The sequence below is a fragment of the Raphanus sativus genome, chromosome 7 (assembly GCF_000801105.2).
Source record: "Raphanus sativus cultivar WK10039 chromosome 7, ASM80110v3, whole genome shotgun sequence".
NCBI lineage: Eukaryota > Viridiplantae > Streptophyta > Magnoliopsida > Brassicales > Brassicaceae > Raphanus > Raphanus sativus.
In genome coordinates, this window is record NC_079517.1 from 10,879,648 (window position 1) to 10,895,226 (window position 15,579).

At 32.2% G+C, this 15,579-nt stretch overlaps 3 protein-coding genes, 2 long non-coding RNA genes and 1 pseudogene across 7 annotated transcripts; 2 read left to right on the forward strand and 4 right to left on the reverse strand.

Annotated features, from left to right (window-relative positions):
- Window positions 1-1,437: 1,437 nt before the first annotated feature.
- On the forward strand, window positions 1,438-3,043 carry LOC108815356 (polyadenylate-binding protein RBP45B). The gene is made up of 2 exons (XM_018587987.2): window positions 1,438-2,193; window positions 2,275-3,043. The coding sequence occupies exon 2, from the start codon at window positions 2,395-2,397 to the stop codon at window positions 2,881-2,883; it is 489 nt and encodes a 162-aa protein (XP_018443489.2). The 5' UTR covers window positions 1,438-2,193; window positions 2,275-2,394; the 3' UTR covers window positions 2,884-3,043.
- Window positions 1,536-2,214, forward strand: LOC130498008 (protein INAPERTURATE POLLEN1-like). Its single transcript, XM_056991336.1, has 2 exons — window positions 1,536-1,908; window positions 1,958-2,214. The coding sequence occupies exons 1-2, from the start codon at window positions 1,536-1,538 to the stop codon at window positions 2,212-2,214; spliced, it is 630 nt and encodes a 209-aa protein (XP_056847316.1).
- Window positions 3,044-3,117: 74 nt separating the features above from the next.
- LOC108816513 (cell division topological specificity factor homolog, chloroplastic-like) lies at window positions 3,118-4,829 on the reverse strand (annotated as a pseudogene).
- Window positions 4,830-5,097: 268 nt separating this feature from the next.
- Window positions 5,098-7,459, reverse strand: LOC108816447 (chorismate mutase 3, chloroplastic-like). Its single transcript, XM_018589018.2, has 6 exons — window positions 7,076-7,459; window positions 6,130-6,355; window positions 5,970-6,062; window positions 5,731-5,856; window positions 5,546-5,656; window positions 5,098-5,463 (listed from the first exon to the last, which is right to left on the reverse strand). Exons 1-6 carry the CDS (start codon window positions 7,228-7,230, stop codon window positions 5,221-5,223), a joined length of 954 nt encoding a protein of 317 aa, XP_018444520.1. The 5' UTR covers window positions 7,231-7,459; the 3' UTR covers window positions 5,098-5,220.
- Window positions 7,460-8,982: 1,523 nt separating this feature from the next.
- Window positions 8,983-10,734, reverse strand: LOC130497418 (uncharacterized). Of its 3 annotated transcripts, none has more exons than XR_008936397.1 (7): window positions 10,648-10,734; window positions 10,452-10,546; window positions 10,288-10,355; window positions 10,153-10,210; window positions 10,037-10,070; window positions 9,505-9,932; window positions 8,983-9,376 (listed from the first exon to the last, which is right to left on the reverse strand). It is a non-coding gene; the product is annotated as an uncharacterized LOC130497418 (long non-coding RNA). The 3 variants fall into 3 exon arrangements; XR_008936398.1 differs by having other exon boundaries at window positions 8,985-9,269; XR_008936396.1 differs by lacking the exon at window positions 8,983-9,376 and having other exon boundaries at window positions 9,440-9,932.
- A 52-nt stretch (window positions 10,735-10,786) lies between these two features.
- On the reverse strand, window positions 10,787-11,397 carry LOC130497647 (uncharacterized). Its single transcript, XR_008936645.1, has 3 exons — window positions 11,241-11,397; window positions 11,004-11,129; window positions 10,787-10,913 (listed from the first exon to the last, which is right to left on the reverse strand). It is a non-coding gene; the product is annotated as an uncharacterized LOC130497647 (long non-coding RNA).
- Window positions 11,398-15,579: the final 4,182 nt, after the last annotated feature.

The following is a 15,579-nucleotide window of genomic DNA, read 5'->3' on the forward strand; positions in this document are numbered from 1 at the left end:
TTTAGTCTCAAAATTATTAACTTATAGAATTTTTACTGCTTACTTTAATCATTCTCTGTATTCAAGTACATTTTGGATATTTCATATAATTTTCGTTAGAATTTTTTCGGATATTAAATGTTCTGAAAATGAGAGGAGACCAGAAACAAAACGAAATAGTAGTGGATTTTAAATATATCTGGATCCCATAAAACAGATCCAAACTCAGAATGTCTAGGCCTAATTACCGTGTACAAAATATGATATCGGTAAGGACTTTATCTATAAACTAGATATTGATCCGCGCAACCGTGCGGGTGTTTGTTTTCGGTTTATATATTATATTAGAACAAATTAATATATGCATTAAAAACACATATTAAATATCATATTGTATTATATTTATATTCAATTTTGACCGCGCTGACTTTTAAAACCAAATTTTCTATTAGCAATATTTTTTACGTTTATTCATTTTAGATAATATTATTATTATATATCAAAAAGTGTAAGATATGTTAATTTTATACATGTATTAATAGTTTTCGAATGTTAAGTCGTTTATTTCATCGTATTATATTTTTTAAACATATATGTTTATATATTTATGAAATTGTTTTGTACATATTTATCAATTTAATATAATGTTATCATATTTAGTTCAATACAATATTTTCATTTAAAATGAATTACTATTATTATAAAATAGATAAAATATTTTTTTTTTTTTTTTACAAATGATAACTGAAATATATATAATGCATTAAACTTTTTGAAATATTTACATAAACTTTTTTAAATTAAGATATTTTTATAATATTTTTTAACAGATTTGTTAAAAATTATATATATATTTATATATATAGTATAATAATAATATATTATTAGTTTTGATAAAATATATAAATGTTAAAGGATGGTCCAAATTTATTAAAATAAAACATGAAAAAATTCATTACTTTTACTTTAATATATAAAGAAGACTATAATTAGAAATTTTAAGAAAATAGTATACAAGTTTTTATTTTTATTTTATAAAAATTTTAACTAACATTAATTTATAATAATATTAGACTATTAATCACGAAATTAATCAATGCTTAATTTTATAAAAATATTTAAAATTTTGATAAAATTTTGTTAGATTTTTTGTCAACAGATTTTATAATTAGAAAATAAGACAATTTTATAGGTAAAGTTGTTATATATTGCAATTATTTAAGATGTGATATTTAATGATACCATAATGTTAATTAGAAATAAATGAAACATGATTTTCTAAAGAAAGTCCATTAAAAAAAAATCACACATGAAGAGAAGTTGTGACTCTCTTCTAATATAATAGATGAGCGCGGTTATACTATATAGCAACTCAATTATAATCTATGGATGCGAGACAGTTATATAATACCGAACCAAAATTAAATATACAAGATCCGGTTTAAGTTTTCAATCAAACCGATTGATAACGAAAACGAACATATAGTTACGGACTCTCGTCTTCCCTCCAAAAAAAACAGAGCAAAGATCCTCTCTCCATTTGTCATCTTGAAAAAATGGAGTCCGCTCGCTTCTCCAGCAAGAAACCTCTCGGAGTCAACGAACTCTACGCCAAGTGGTCAAAAAACCTAACCCATTACTGCCTCCCTCTCCTCGGCGAATCGATTCTCACCGACCCTTCCGCCGTCCTACCCGACACCGACGTAGAGAACGTTGTTTACTACCTGATCAAACCACTACGAAACCCTAAGCACCTGTCCCGATATAACAACGACACCATACATAACATCCTCTTCCCCACCGGGAACGAGACGCAGCTTTTCTTCATCGGCGACATCCATCCTTGTCTCTTCACAAGCCTCATCCGATCTTTAATCGACTCCACGTGGAGAGACGAGCAGGTGAGAAGAATAGATCAGATCGAGCGTGGTATGATGGTAGCGTGAGTGATCTGATGGAACAGATGAGTAAAGCACAGATCCGTTTCTAGCTCGTGTATCGAAGAATTGGGTGGCAAGGACGGAAGCTTCTTCTTCGGTGGCGGCGGTTGATGAGGCGGCCAAGGAAGAGACGGAGGAGCTTGTGAGAATCTTCTCTGCTGCAAACAGTTTGAGGAAGAGTGTGCTCAGAGAGGTTTTCAAAGCCACCACAGGGATTCAAGCCGCTAAGTTTCTTGAAAGTCTATGCGAGTTTCTTGCTGGTTTTCAAGATCAGGTTCTCTCTCTCCTCCAATGATCTCAAAACTTTCCAAAAATAGATTTACTAATTCGAGTTTCTGTTTTTGGAATTTTTCAGAATTGTCCTCCGCTTGATACACCTGAACCGTCTCAATCACATGGCTTGGAGCAGCAGCATACAAGTGAAGCAGATGAAGCACGAGAGAGAACTCTCTGGATAGGAGCCGTTACAGACGACATGGACACAGAGTTCCTGTACCGTTGTTTCGCGGGCACAACCGGAGAGGTTGTTAACGTTGGCCTTCCTAATCACAAGGTAACCGGTAAAAGCATAGGGTACGGTTTCATCGAGTTTATATCTCGCGACGCTGCGGAACGAGCTTTGCAAACCTACAACAAGACCTTGGTCCCGGGCCTAGTTCCCCCTCGGAGGTTTAAGCTGAGGTGGGCAATGAAGCAGACTATCAGGGAATCTACCGAGTCCATATTCGTTGGTGATCTGGCCGATGACGTTACGGATCGCATGCTGCTAAAGACGTTCAGGGACCATGGTTACAGTTCAGCTGTATCAGCAGCGGTTTCCACTGACAGATCCACCGGGCGTAGCAGAGGATATGGTTTTGTTAGGTTTTCAGATCATGACCAGATGTTGCTTGCTATTGAGAGTATGAACGGTGTTGAGTGTTCAAGTAGGCCTATGAGAATTGGTCCTACAGGTGGAAACTAAACTCTCCCTCTCTCTCTCTCTCTTCGTATTGATACTTTGGAGTCTGTAACTTTTGGGTCATATGGTCTTTGCAGCTAGAAACTTTTAAGTTATCTACCTTATGCTTCCTTCTTAGTACTTTTGATTGATGATGATAAAAAAAAATGTGATCTTGATTTTGTAACTTTGAATAATGAAGAGTTTTTTCAAGTTCTTTTAAATATGGATAAAATGATAGAACATTCTCTATACAATCAAAACAGACAAACAAGAAACAACCCTCTAATTAACACCGTGCCTTCTTATTACTACTCTGGAACATAAAAATCAAACCTAACATCCACAGAACCATCAAGCGTATCTTTATATTCAACGTTGGTTATAGACCCAGCCTCGTCCACGTCTTGGTACTCAGCTTTCACCCTCCTAACAGGAACCGTGACCGAGTAAACGGTCCCGAGGTCACCGTCCGTAGCTACGTCAAGCTGAACCTTCTCCTCCGACTCTATCTCCACAAAATCAGACAGCGCGTGAACGATGTTGTCGACGATCTTCCTTTTAGCCTCGTCGCTCACGGCGCACCTGTCTGAGAACAGGATCATCTTGAGCCGCTGCTTCGCGATTCTCGCGTTGGAGCTTCTTATCGACGACGCGTGGGATGGGAATATGATCTTCCACGCTATGTTTAACCGGTCGAGGAAACTCATGTCGATGGCGTTGGAGAGGAAGCTCTCTACTACTACTACCTCTTGCTCAGCGGAGCTTGGTGGTGATAGTTCGAAGTCTACCGTAGTGGTGGTGTTCCTTGCTCAAACCATAGCTTGACCGGGTCTGTGTTCGCGGATTATGGATACTCCAGGAGGAGGGCATTTATGGGTTTCCAAAATGTTTAGGCCGTTGCTTGTGAAGCCCGTGAAATCAACCTGCAAATTTAAATCGCCAAAAGGAGATAAAAAAATATCAGAATAGAGCATTTAGAGACTGTATATCTAGACCCCTACATCTCCGTAAGACAGAGCCGTGCCTTACATGTTAGCAAAAAGGCATTGGCCACAGGCCCCACAAAACATATGAATTTTAAGGGCCCCTTAATTTTCAGTTTTGGTATTACATATTGATATTAGTGAGTGTTTATGTAATGATAAAGTTACATTTCTTTTTGATTTTTGACTAAAGAAATGAAAATCTAAAAATTTAAACATAAAAGAAAGTCTAGAATCCAGTTATCTGGATGTATATCTACATACATAAGTAAAAAAAAATCTCTTACATATGAACTCTTTCCAAAATAATTTTATATATTTTTTCTATGTGATTCTCTTCTTTTTCGTTTGCTATATATCTTTTTCCTATCATGATTTTTTTTTTGTTATTCCATGGTGATATTTCCTTCCCATTCCTTATTTTTTTTTCTGTTTACATGCTATTTCATATTTTTTTTCTTAAATAAATTGGAAGGCCTCTATTTTTAGATTTGCCTTAGGCCCCTATATACCTAAGCACGGCACTGCCGTAAGACAACGTCATGCCATGTAGTTTAACTCTCTAATTTGGTGAGTAGTACCACATCTATATAATGTTCAAACCATGTTATATTGAATTCCTCCCAAGACACAAAATTATGGTTTAAACATCAGCTCAACATCGTAAACTTCCTCATATATATTCTAAACAGAAGACCGGTTTAACTCTCAGTAATTCAAGGTAGCACAGTGATTCACAGTGAGTGAAAATTTCATAATAAATATCCAGCTTTCAAGAGAGATTTCGAATCGGAGAGAGAGTAAAGAAGAAGAGATGAAAATGGACCTTGGAAGAAGGTAAAGAGAGGCATTTAGGATGACAATGAGATAATAAGCTCAGATTCCCAGATATCGCCATTCTCCCGACTAGTTGGATGAATCAATCACCTTCGCCTGAGAACAGAGAGAGATACGACTCGAACGAGTCAAAGGCAATGAGATAGACATATTACACGCCGTCGTTTTTCTGTTAACCAAACGCGCTGTTAATCAAACGCCGTCGTTTCTATTCAAACTAAACGCCGTCGTTTCTTTGAAAATCAACCGTCGTAGTGGTGTTGCCGAGTCTCACAACATTCACCGACGATCAGATCTTTTAGAATGGGTGCATTTATCTATTTACGAGATTGTCCGAGAAATCCACAGGAGTTTCACTCTGCTGCTACAAATTCATTGTTAGAGTACTCAAAACTCTTGTGAACGAACATCAGGAATAATTCTTTTTTTTTCTAAGTAGTTCATTTCTTTTGATTCTCGGTTTACATTACAGTTTTTTTAAACTAAGATCAAAATACAAAAATGGTATGGTTCGGTTCCTTCTTCTTGATAAACAACATCAATAATCCAGCCTCCTAAGCAAGTACTCAACTTGGACTTCCTTTGTGAGTGGCATGATCCCTTCTCCGTACATTTTTCCAACTAGGCTAGGATTAATTTTGTAGGAAGGATCAGCAGCTCCAGTTTCTGGATCGTTGATTCTTATGTATTGACCGAAAATTCTAGCTTTGATCTCAAGTCGTTTCTTGATTACTTCTTCAACTGTTTCATACGTCACAAGTCTCAACAGTTGTGTCCGGTCCTGGCAAGAATCTACCCAGTTTACCACAAAAGAACATACGGATAATGAATTATAAAGAGAATTGCATATAGAATAAGACTACTTGTTCTCGGATGGCTGTTTCATATGTAGCTGGATCTTCACGAAACATGGCCTCAGCAACAAATTTACCATAGTGAATTCTCTTTGGAAGTATCTGCAAAGATAAGCAAAATGAAAGTTTCAAGTCTCATATTGAGGTTCATTAATAAAATTATCACATGCCAAAAGTTTCTTGCCTGTAAACACACATAGAGCAGATGAACCACTATTACCATCGTCCCCTGGCTTGACCAGTCTGGGAAGAATGTGTTTGAAATACATGTTCCACACCTTCTTGTTGATGCTTATCGAATGGGCGCATTGATGTAGAACCTGGTTTATTCACAAGAGAAAAGAAAAAAGTTGGTTTAACTTCTTCACATGTGTCATATGCATAAGTAGCATCACACCATCAGAATCTTGAGTAGTGTGATCTTTAACTTCACCTGTGGGTATTGAATAGGGGGAAGGATTGGCTCAGCGTCAGGCAAGCATTGTGGGAAGAAGGGATGTTCATCTGGACTTTTGTACTTGTCCACCTATTTCCAAACAACACTATCAGAAAACTATAAGCTAACTTTGAAGCTTGGTTTGATCTTTTTGGACCTTAGCGTGAAGCTGTTCGGTTTCTCTGACAATAAACTCGACCAAAGATCCTTGAAACCCTTCCATAGCAAAAGCATCCTCTTCATAAGTATCAGCATTGTAACGATACTGAGCTCGCTCAAGAAGGTTGAATATAATGCTGTCCTCTTGACGGATCAAAGAGTGACTTATGCTGTCAAGTGTCAGGCTCTCACCCTCATCCACCCGTAGCCCCCTCCTCGAGCATCTGAAACAAATTAATTAGCCACACATAAATCTTTTGGTCTTACCATGATCCAGAAACTTAATCAACGTCAGCTAAAACACTATATATGCATCATGGAATATAATTATCATTTAAATTTTATAAGAAAACGACACTTAACATGGATCATAGGCTCTTGGATGAAGTAATTAGCCACACATAAATCTTTTGGTCTTACCATGATCCAGAAACTTAATCAACTTCAGCTAAAACACAATAGCATCATGGAATATAATTATCATTTAAATTTTATAAGAAAACGACAGTTAACAAGATCATAGGCTCTTGGATGAAACAGTAATGAAGCATATTCAATATCTACTCGAAAAATGTGTCAGTTTTTTTACTATTAGATAATTAGATTAATTCCTGCGTTATCCAGACATGTCTTTTAACAAATCTTACAAGTACACAACATTGTTTTACCGTACAGCTAAGGTCAGGATCATGTTTGCAACCAGTGGCAACAACAACGAGCAGAGCAAGACAAAGCTCTTAAAAGCCAGTAGCTCTTTTTAAAAAATCTCGTGTAGAAACAAGAGTTACTATTTAAACCATGGCTATGGAGCAATTTTACTATTTAGCCACAATTTTTGGCGTTATAGCCATAGTAAAACCGTGGGCATGTTGAAAATTTCTAGTAGTATGGCATACACAAAGGCTCTTTCTTTCGTGTTTTAACTAAACAAGAAAACACGTTACCGGATCGGTGTTGCTGTGGAGACACGGAGTGAGAGAGAGCGAGGCGGTCCAAATCTTAATTTACCGGGTAGATAGGAGACAGGTGTAGAAGAATGCGCAGCGAGATTGAGTCCTGGCGCATTGTAAAAAGTGCGGTTGAGTAGCTTAGCCTCCATCGGCGGCGATAGGACCTTGTTGTTGTCGGGTTGAATCTGCGGGTTGCGTCAGGAGAATCACGAGAGAAAAGAAGAAGTTAAGGCAACAACTATCAAGAAACGGGAAAGGAGAGAAAATGGGGGTGGGAAGGAGAAAGTTAAAAGGACAGAACAGAAATTCGGTGAGTAATGGAATCACGGTGCTTTAGTGCTTCTTTTTTTTACTTTATGTTCTGTCATGAAATGTGACTGTCCGAAAAAAGGGATGTGTTTTTGAGCCATGACTTTGGCTCAGATTTTGAAACTCTCTGCTTTCTCTTGGGAGATTCTATGTTTCGACTGAAATGGAAATCTTACATGACTTGGTGATCACTGTGGTTCGAGCTTGGCACACATTGCGTTTGGTCTTAAACTTGATGGGTCTTCTTTTAGCTGACTTTTCATTTGTACAAAGTTTTTATGTAGTTACTTTTTGTGATTTACTGAAGCTTTCCCTCCAAGAAATTACTTTTCAACGGTTTTTGGTAGTAATACGCGAAAAAATAATAATAATAATGTTATCAAGGTCACGCAGGCTCATGTGCTGAAAAGGCAAATGTCTCATACCCCCACTTTAGATATTTAGCCCGTAACTTTGGGTTTCAACTTTCGTTCGTCTATCTATTATTTTGGTTATATTTTTGGCTATTGTGTGCTAGTTTGTCTTTTTTTTTTTTGATCAAAATGTGCTAGTTTGTCTTATACCTTAGTTTTATAAAGGAATTCAAATGTGAAATATTTACTCATTTACTCTCTTTTTTATTGTGTACGTTTTCCTTTTCTCTTGATTATTATCGGTAACTAGATTTTTTTTCCGCGCTACGCGCGGATTACGTATTATAAATTGATCTATTTTTTTATTTTTATAAATAGTTTTATTTTCTGTGTAGTTTTATTTTTTCCAGTTCTAATTCATTATTTACGACATTATTACTTTATGTTGGAAATGATAATATAGTTTAGAATTTTGTAGATCAATGTAGAAAAAAACTTTTGTTCAGTTTCAAAAAAAGAAGAACTTTTGTTATTTTAAAGATAAAGTTATATTCTATAGAGCCATAAAAATATTCACTAAAACAATAATGAATGATGAAGAAGGTAGTGAATTTGAGTTTTTTCTTCTCTGTAGTCGGAGTACTTTTATGGGAATGACAATATCATATTTAAAATCCATATTAAAATCATGTGTTATTGTTTTAATGGTTTATAGATTCTAATTTAAAACCAGATGTTATTCAATTATACAAATTTATTAATGGATTTGATTTCATAATGGATTTGATAGATTTCTTTGCTAAAAATATGAAGACTCAAATTTAATGTAAAACCTCTGGAAAAACTTAAATACTCATTGAAATCCGTAGGTTAGGTTAGAAAATATGTATAGTTTAATTGGATTTGTAAATACCCTGTGGATTTTTAAATCAATTAAAATACATAAACTAATAACACCTATGGAATTATCATATATAACTAATATAAACTTCAAATAATAATTTAATTGTATTGTATTCGAAAACACATAAATCAATTCAAATGAACATATCTTATTGTTTTATCATAGCTTTAGTTTTACATTTAAATATAATTTATTCTATGTTAATTGTGTAGTGTATTTAAAATATTGTGAGTTATGACTTGTTTATTTTTATTTTTTCGAACATGTGGAAAGTAAGAATCATACCCAAACTTCTAAGACCTTTAACTTCTCTTCATGATAGAATCAGATTATTTATTGATCATTTATATACGTTACAGACTTACAGTAAAGTGATTGGTAATAAATTTATTTCAAATGCCAAAGCAATGCTCTTCTATGTTAAATCTTTCCACAAAGAAATTTGGGAAAATAGTTTTCACATCCTGGAACCCAACTCCCCGACAAAGGTCTTATAAAGTGTTCAAAATTGAACAAGTCATCACCGCATCTGTCTGGTTCACGCCTCTAACGTCTGGACCATCTTGACACTTTCCCATACACTTGAAACCACATCAAATTATTCTATGCCCGTCAATGCTTTCTGAAACTCATCCAACAATAAAGATTGTTTTGACTTCTTGAAAATCTTTCCACACAAACTTTGATTATATTCAATGGAAATTGAACTCCTGGAACTGCTTTTACTATCTTCAATGCCGTCCATTATAACAATTAAAGGAAAGGTTGTGGTTAATGAATATATTCTTGAGCTTATTAAAAATCAGATTCTATTGGATTCTAGGAAGGGTTGCTACTCCATATTAACAGTGTTTAACCTTGTTTTTGAAGGAATTCATGTGAACAACTTGTACTTTGCTAGAATCACACTATTCAGAGTCCATTTAGTCACCATCATCATGCATGTAGCTTTTTCTTCGTTCCTCTACTCAATAGTTTCTCCTCTGATTTCAAACTTTGTAGTAGAATTCAGTGAAGTGCTCAACAATGAGGAAATCTATATATCCTCCAATGGCGACACCTATAAGAATCTTCTCATGAGAATTGTCTTTTCTCACTAACACTAACTTGCTTAGACGTTCATTGAAGGTTAAGGATGATTAAAAAACTAAGAACTGTCAAAGATTAAAGCATATCTCGGGGAGAGCCTGAGAGATATGTGTAGACTATGCCACACCCTTGAGTCTGTTTTCTTTGTTTTCCCCAACTCCGAGAAGAATGCTTCTTTTCTTATTTTTTTTTAAAACTGTTGAATGTTCCAACGTAGAAAAAAAAGATTTAGATGGCAAAATAAGTGAGGCGACTCATGAATATACATGGTAAAGAGCAATGTAAGGAGACTCTAGCTACCTTAAGCGGCATTTAACCTTGAAGCCTTGTTTACCTGTTCGAAAACCAAAAATTTGAATCAGAGGTAACACTATCAGAGACAAAAAATATTGAAAACGAAGGAAAAACAAACTCACAACACTAAAAATCTTGACTACTGTAATTCGAGGAGTTCATGGAGGAAAACCTGAGTCACTTATTAAAAGAACAAAACACCAAACAATCAGAAAGATAGAACTAAACCAAATTCTTCAATACTGAGGAAACCATACCTCCTTTAGTGGCAACACCTATAAGAATCTCTCAGGGGAATTCAAATAGCTTGGAGGTTTAACATATCCTATCTCATCAAGATGAACGAATTGTTACAGTAAGTCATCATCAAAAGTACAATGCCACAAAAAAGAAAGATTAGTGAGTTTGACCATAATCATACCAAATGTTTATCCTATCTGGCCTGACCCTTGGCGTTCATTTAAGCTTACTCTTCTACTAATTTCTGAGTAATAAGATGCTTATGTGCTGATAAAACTGAGACACGATCAGGAAAACTCGAAACTATTATTCTAAACTTTCCATATCAGAATTTAGGTTAAGGTTTTCTATGATAATTAAATAGAATGAGAGCTCACCATTGCATCATAAAAAGTGGCGAAGACATACACTCCATCAACACGCTCTTGAGTCTTGACTATTTGATCGAAAAGTAAAAACTTCCCTGCACCATAAGAGTAATGAAATCTTTTCTTTAACCGTAATCAAATCTTAATATCTAAGAATAGAAATTAAAGATACAAAAATACACCATTTTACCCCAGTTTCAGATGCAGGAGGCTTTCCATGACGATTAAGTTTATATTCCAGTTCTAATATTTTCTGTTAATAATCATATGGATGTCTGGAAAGATTGACTTGATCACATGTTAGTACGAAGAATACTATAAAGATTGATTTGGATCATGGAAGAAGAAGTTAAAAAATATGATACCTGTTCGCCGATAAGGAGAAGCTCAAAGCTTAGTTCTGACTCGCTGGACGGAGGAGATGTCAGTGAAATGTACAGCAACATGATACTTTCCGGACGATTTAGCAGATTTCATGGCCATAGCTTGATCTTCGTCCGAGGAGGATGTAGATTACGGAATCGAGAAAGATACATCTTAAATGTAAATCGTATTAAAAGCTCAAAGAATTTTTTTTTTTTTTTTTGAGGATGATTAAATACCTGTTCAAAGATGAGCTAGCTCTGCTACTTTCTTCCCAAAAGTGCATTACAGAAATCGCAGGTCAGACTCTCCCAACCCAGGAGTGAGGGCACTGAATAACTTAGCGGTGGAGCTTTGCCGGAGGTGTTCTGAGATTTTCCGGCGGATTCACCACTAGTGAACCTTTAAATTCACCACTTGATTTATGACCAATAAAAGTGACATACAGATAATTAAATAAAAAATATTAAATATATTTAAAATAGTTAAAAAAAAATAATGTCAATTCTAAACCCTAAATCTTAATTTTTAAATCCTAAACATTAATTCCTAAATCCAAACCATATACCATAAACTCAAATCCTAAACCCTAAACCCAAATCCTAAACTCTAAACTCAAATCCTAGACTTTAAAACTAAACCGTAAACCTTAATCTAAACCCTAGATCCAAATGCTAGACCCTAAATCCAACCGTATACCCTAAAACCAAATTCTAAACCCTAAACCCAAACCGTAAACCGGCGGATTCATTTCATTTTTGTCTTTTATATTTTATTTATTTATAAATGTGTCTTAAACAACGGAAACATGATTCCAAAACATAATCGTAAGCTTCCAACGTGTTTTTAAAAAAAATACTTTAGAAGCGTATGTTCATATATATAGAATATTATAAAATCTAAGACTTTAAAATTATATGATTTAAATTTAAAATAAATTATTATATTAATTATTTTTAGTACTTCATAAATAACTGACACAATATATTTGAATATATGCTATATCTTTAATAAATACCTCAATACATAAATATAATTGGTAGTATTAGTTTTAATATTTGTATATTTGTATTCTCTATATTTCATTACTATTAAATTTTGGATTTTATATAAATTAAAATTATGATTTTATATTTTTTTTGATTTATAATAATGTGTCTTAGAAAATGGAAGCGTGATTCCAAACGGAATCGTAAGCTTCCAACATATTTTTTAAGAGAATATTTTAAAAGCATTTTGAAAGCGAGATTCTGCAAGATTTTACGAGGTTCCGGTTCCGATTCTAAAACGGGAAGCAGACGTTTGATGAAGCTTCCGTGCAATCTAGTGAAAAAGGAAAACACACAAAGATAAAAGTGTACTTGTTCCCGCATAAAACATGAACCACATCTAATCTATTAATTTAGGGTTCTATTTTTATCTACTATTAACAAGTCATAGTAGAACCACTTAAGAATTAGTGAATATGACATATTTGATTATTTGTATTAACAATAAACCAACTATAAATATATTAACAATAAACCAACTATAAATTTGATTTTTTTAATTATAATAAAATCTGTTGAGAAAGAATCTAACAAAATCTTAGTTTAAAATTTAAATTTTTTTTATAAATAACACATTAATATATTTCGAATTAGTAATATAATATTATTATAAGTAAATTTAACTAAAACTTATTATAAAAAAAAGAAAATTAAAAATTCTTTATACTAACTTTTTTATAGATTCTATGATATATTCCGTATTATATAAAAATAGAAGTGCTATATGAATTAAATATTAAAATATATTAAATAGGTAAATTAACAAAAAAAAATTATTTTATTTTTTAACTTAAATAATTATTGATCATCATTATAATGGATTAAACTTCGAAAACTATATAATACTTTTATATTAAAATAAATGTATTAACATAAGTTAAATTTTATATTTACAGCCATACATTATCTTTGTATTTATTTTGAAACTATTAGCAATATATTGCTTAAAATGTTTATATACAAAATTAATAGTATATAATAACCTTTAGTTCATATACTATTTAAAATATGTTATTAGTAAAATATGAAATTTCAGTAATTCATTAAAATATTAGTGACAAAAATCAAATTTTAATTATAAATTTATTTTATTTTAATTGTAACAAAATTTGTTGATAAAAGAATTTAAAATATCACCAAAATTCAAATATTTAATAAAATAATACAGTAATGTAGTACCAAAATAAATTCAAAATTCATGTATTATTCCAAACTCAAATAGTTGTGTAATTTTGCAAAGTTGTCTCGAAAAAATATATTATTTTTGAAAATAAATATTCAAACTCAAAATGATAATATTTCAAATTTTACAAAAGACAAAATCATGGATAATAAAGATTAACTTTTTGAATGTACCTGAAAAAAACTAACTATATATGTTGTAAAAATTTAAAGTAACCTAATGTTTTGACGTCTTAATTTAAAAAAAAATAGAACTTAATATCATAACATCCAAAACAAATATCCTATATAATAAATTTAATAAAATAGTATGATAGATACTACTATGTATAAAGTTTTACTAAAACAATAGGATTATATTATTTAAAATAATAAATCCCGTAAAATACTAAAATGAGATATGTTAAAGATATTTTCTTAAACACAACATGTAAATATAATTATTTTAGTCATATTTATTTTCTATAATATAAATAAATAAAATTTTAAAATGTATTATATGCAAAATGTTTAAATTAAAGAAAACAACATAATTTGAATGGGGTTCTCTATTTGAGTATTTCATATTTTTATTTTATTTTACCTAACTCGAAAATATATTAGTAAGTAATAAAAATCAATAACAAAGTAAATTTTTTTAAAAAACCATTATATATTAATAATACTGAATAAGAAATATAACAATAGTACTATTGGTTATAATATATATCACTAAAATAGAAATTATATATTTAAAACATTTTTAATAATATAAATATATTTAAAAAATGTAAAATATTCCGCACGAACGTGCGGGTTAAAATCTAGTTACAACTTATTATACTCTAATTTTGTACTGCTTATTTTACCAATGCCGCTAGTTACTATTCGCACCTTAGTGTCATTTTCGAGAAGAGATAATCATGAATTCGCAATCTTTCTTTCTTTCATATTGTGATCATGATTTTTGTGTTTTTTCAAAACATGTTTTTTGTTATTTTATTAACATTAAAACTTATTCCCTCCGTTTCGATTTAATTGTCATTGTTAGGATAATTTTTTTTCGCTTCAAAATAAGTGCCGTTTTAGAATTTCAGTACAAAATTTATTTAAAAAGATTTTCTATTTTTTTTTTCTATTGGTTGAAATGTGGTTAGATGTATAGGTAATTGTGTTTTTATCTTGGAAATAAACAAAATCATATGGTTTTTTTATTTGTGTGCATATACTTAGAACGAGAATTAAAATGAAACGGAGGGAATAAATGTTAAGAGAAATTATAACGGGGTATATTCCATGAAAATTGTGTGGTCGAATTCGATGTTTTATGTTTAAGGTGCATCTCTCCTCACAGCTAAGGCCACTTGAGTTATGTTAACTTTATGACTCGATCTAGCACTATGACCCCTTCTTTAGACATGACTTGGATTCATTTCCTCTAGTGAACCTTTAAATTCACCACTTGATTATGACCAATAAAAGTGACATACAGATAATTAAATAAAAAATATTAAATATATTTAAAATAGTTAAAAAATAATTGTCAATTCTAAACCCTAAATCTTAATTTTTAAATCCTAAACATTAATTCCTAAATCCAAACCATATACCATAAACTCAAATCCTAACCCTAAACCCAAATCCTAAACTCTTAACTTCAAATCCTAGACTTTAAAACTAAACCGTAAACCTTAATCTAAATCCTAGATCCAAATGCTAGACCCTAAATCCAAACTGTATACCCTAAAACCAATTTCTAAACCCTAAACCCAAACCGTAAACTCGAAAAATTACTACGTAATTTTGTCTAGGTTTAGTGATAGCACTCCGGAGTAGGTATGGTTTGGGTTTAGGGTTAGGATTTGGGTTTACAGTATACGGTTTTGGTTAGGGTATATGATTTGGGTTTAGGGTATAGAGTTTAGATTTAGGGTTCACAGTTTTGAGTTTAGGGTTTAGAATTTGAGTTTAGAGTATACGGTTTGGGTTTAGGATCTAGCATTTTGGATACATGATTTTGGGTTTAGGGTCTAGGATTTGGGTTTAGCGTATACAGTTTGAGTTTAGGCTATAGGATTTGAGTTTAGGGTTTAAAATTTGAGTTTAGAGTATAAGTTTGGATTTAGAAATTAATATTTAGGGTTTTAGAAAATTAAGATTTCAGATTTAGTTGTCATTATTCTTTTTTTAACTATTTTGAATATATTTAATATTTTTATTTAATTATCCACATGTCACTTTGATTGGTTATAAATCAAGTGGTAAATTTAAATGTTTACCCCAGAAGGTGAACCAGCCTTGTCCCTTTTTTTATCGACGTTGACGGATCTGATTAACTAATACTCTAAACTATCGCACAGCCATCTAA

Coding starts and splice junctions, on each gene's coding strand:
- LOC108815356 (XM_018587987.2), top strand. CDS start 2,395: ATGGACACAGAGTTCCTGTACCGTTGTTTCGCGGGCACAACCGGAGAG.
- LOC130498008 (XM_056991336.1), top strand. CDS start 1,536: ATGGAGTCCGCTCGCTTCTCCAGCAAGAAACCTCTCGGAGTCAACGAA. Junction 1,909..1,957: donor AATAGATCAGATCGAGCGTG/GTATGATGGTAG, acceptor AGTAAAGCACAG/ATCCGTTTCTAGCTCGTGTA.
- LOC108816447 (XM_018589018.2), bottom strand. CDS start 7,230: ATGGAGGCTAAGCTACTCAACCGCACTTTTTACAATGCGCCAGGACTC. Junction 6,063..6,129: donor CCGAACAGCTTCACGCTAAG/GTCCAAAAAGAT, acceptor GTTTGGAAATAG/GTGGACAAGTACAAAAGTCC. Junction 5,857..5,969: donor CCCCTATTCAATACCCACAG/GTGAAGTTAAAG, acceptor TGAATAAACCAG/GTTCTACATCAATGCGCCCA.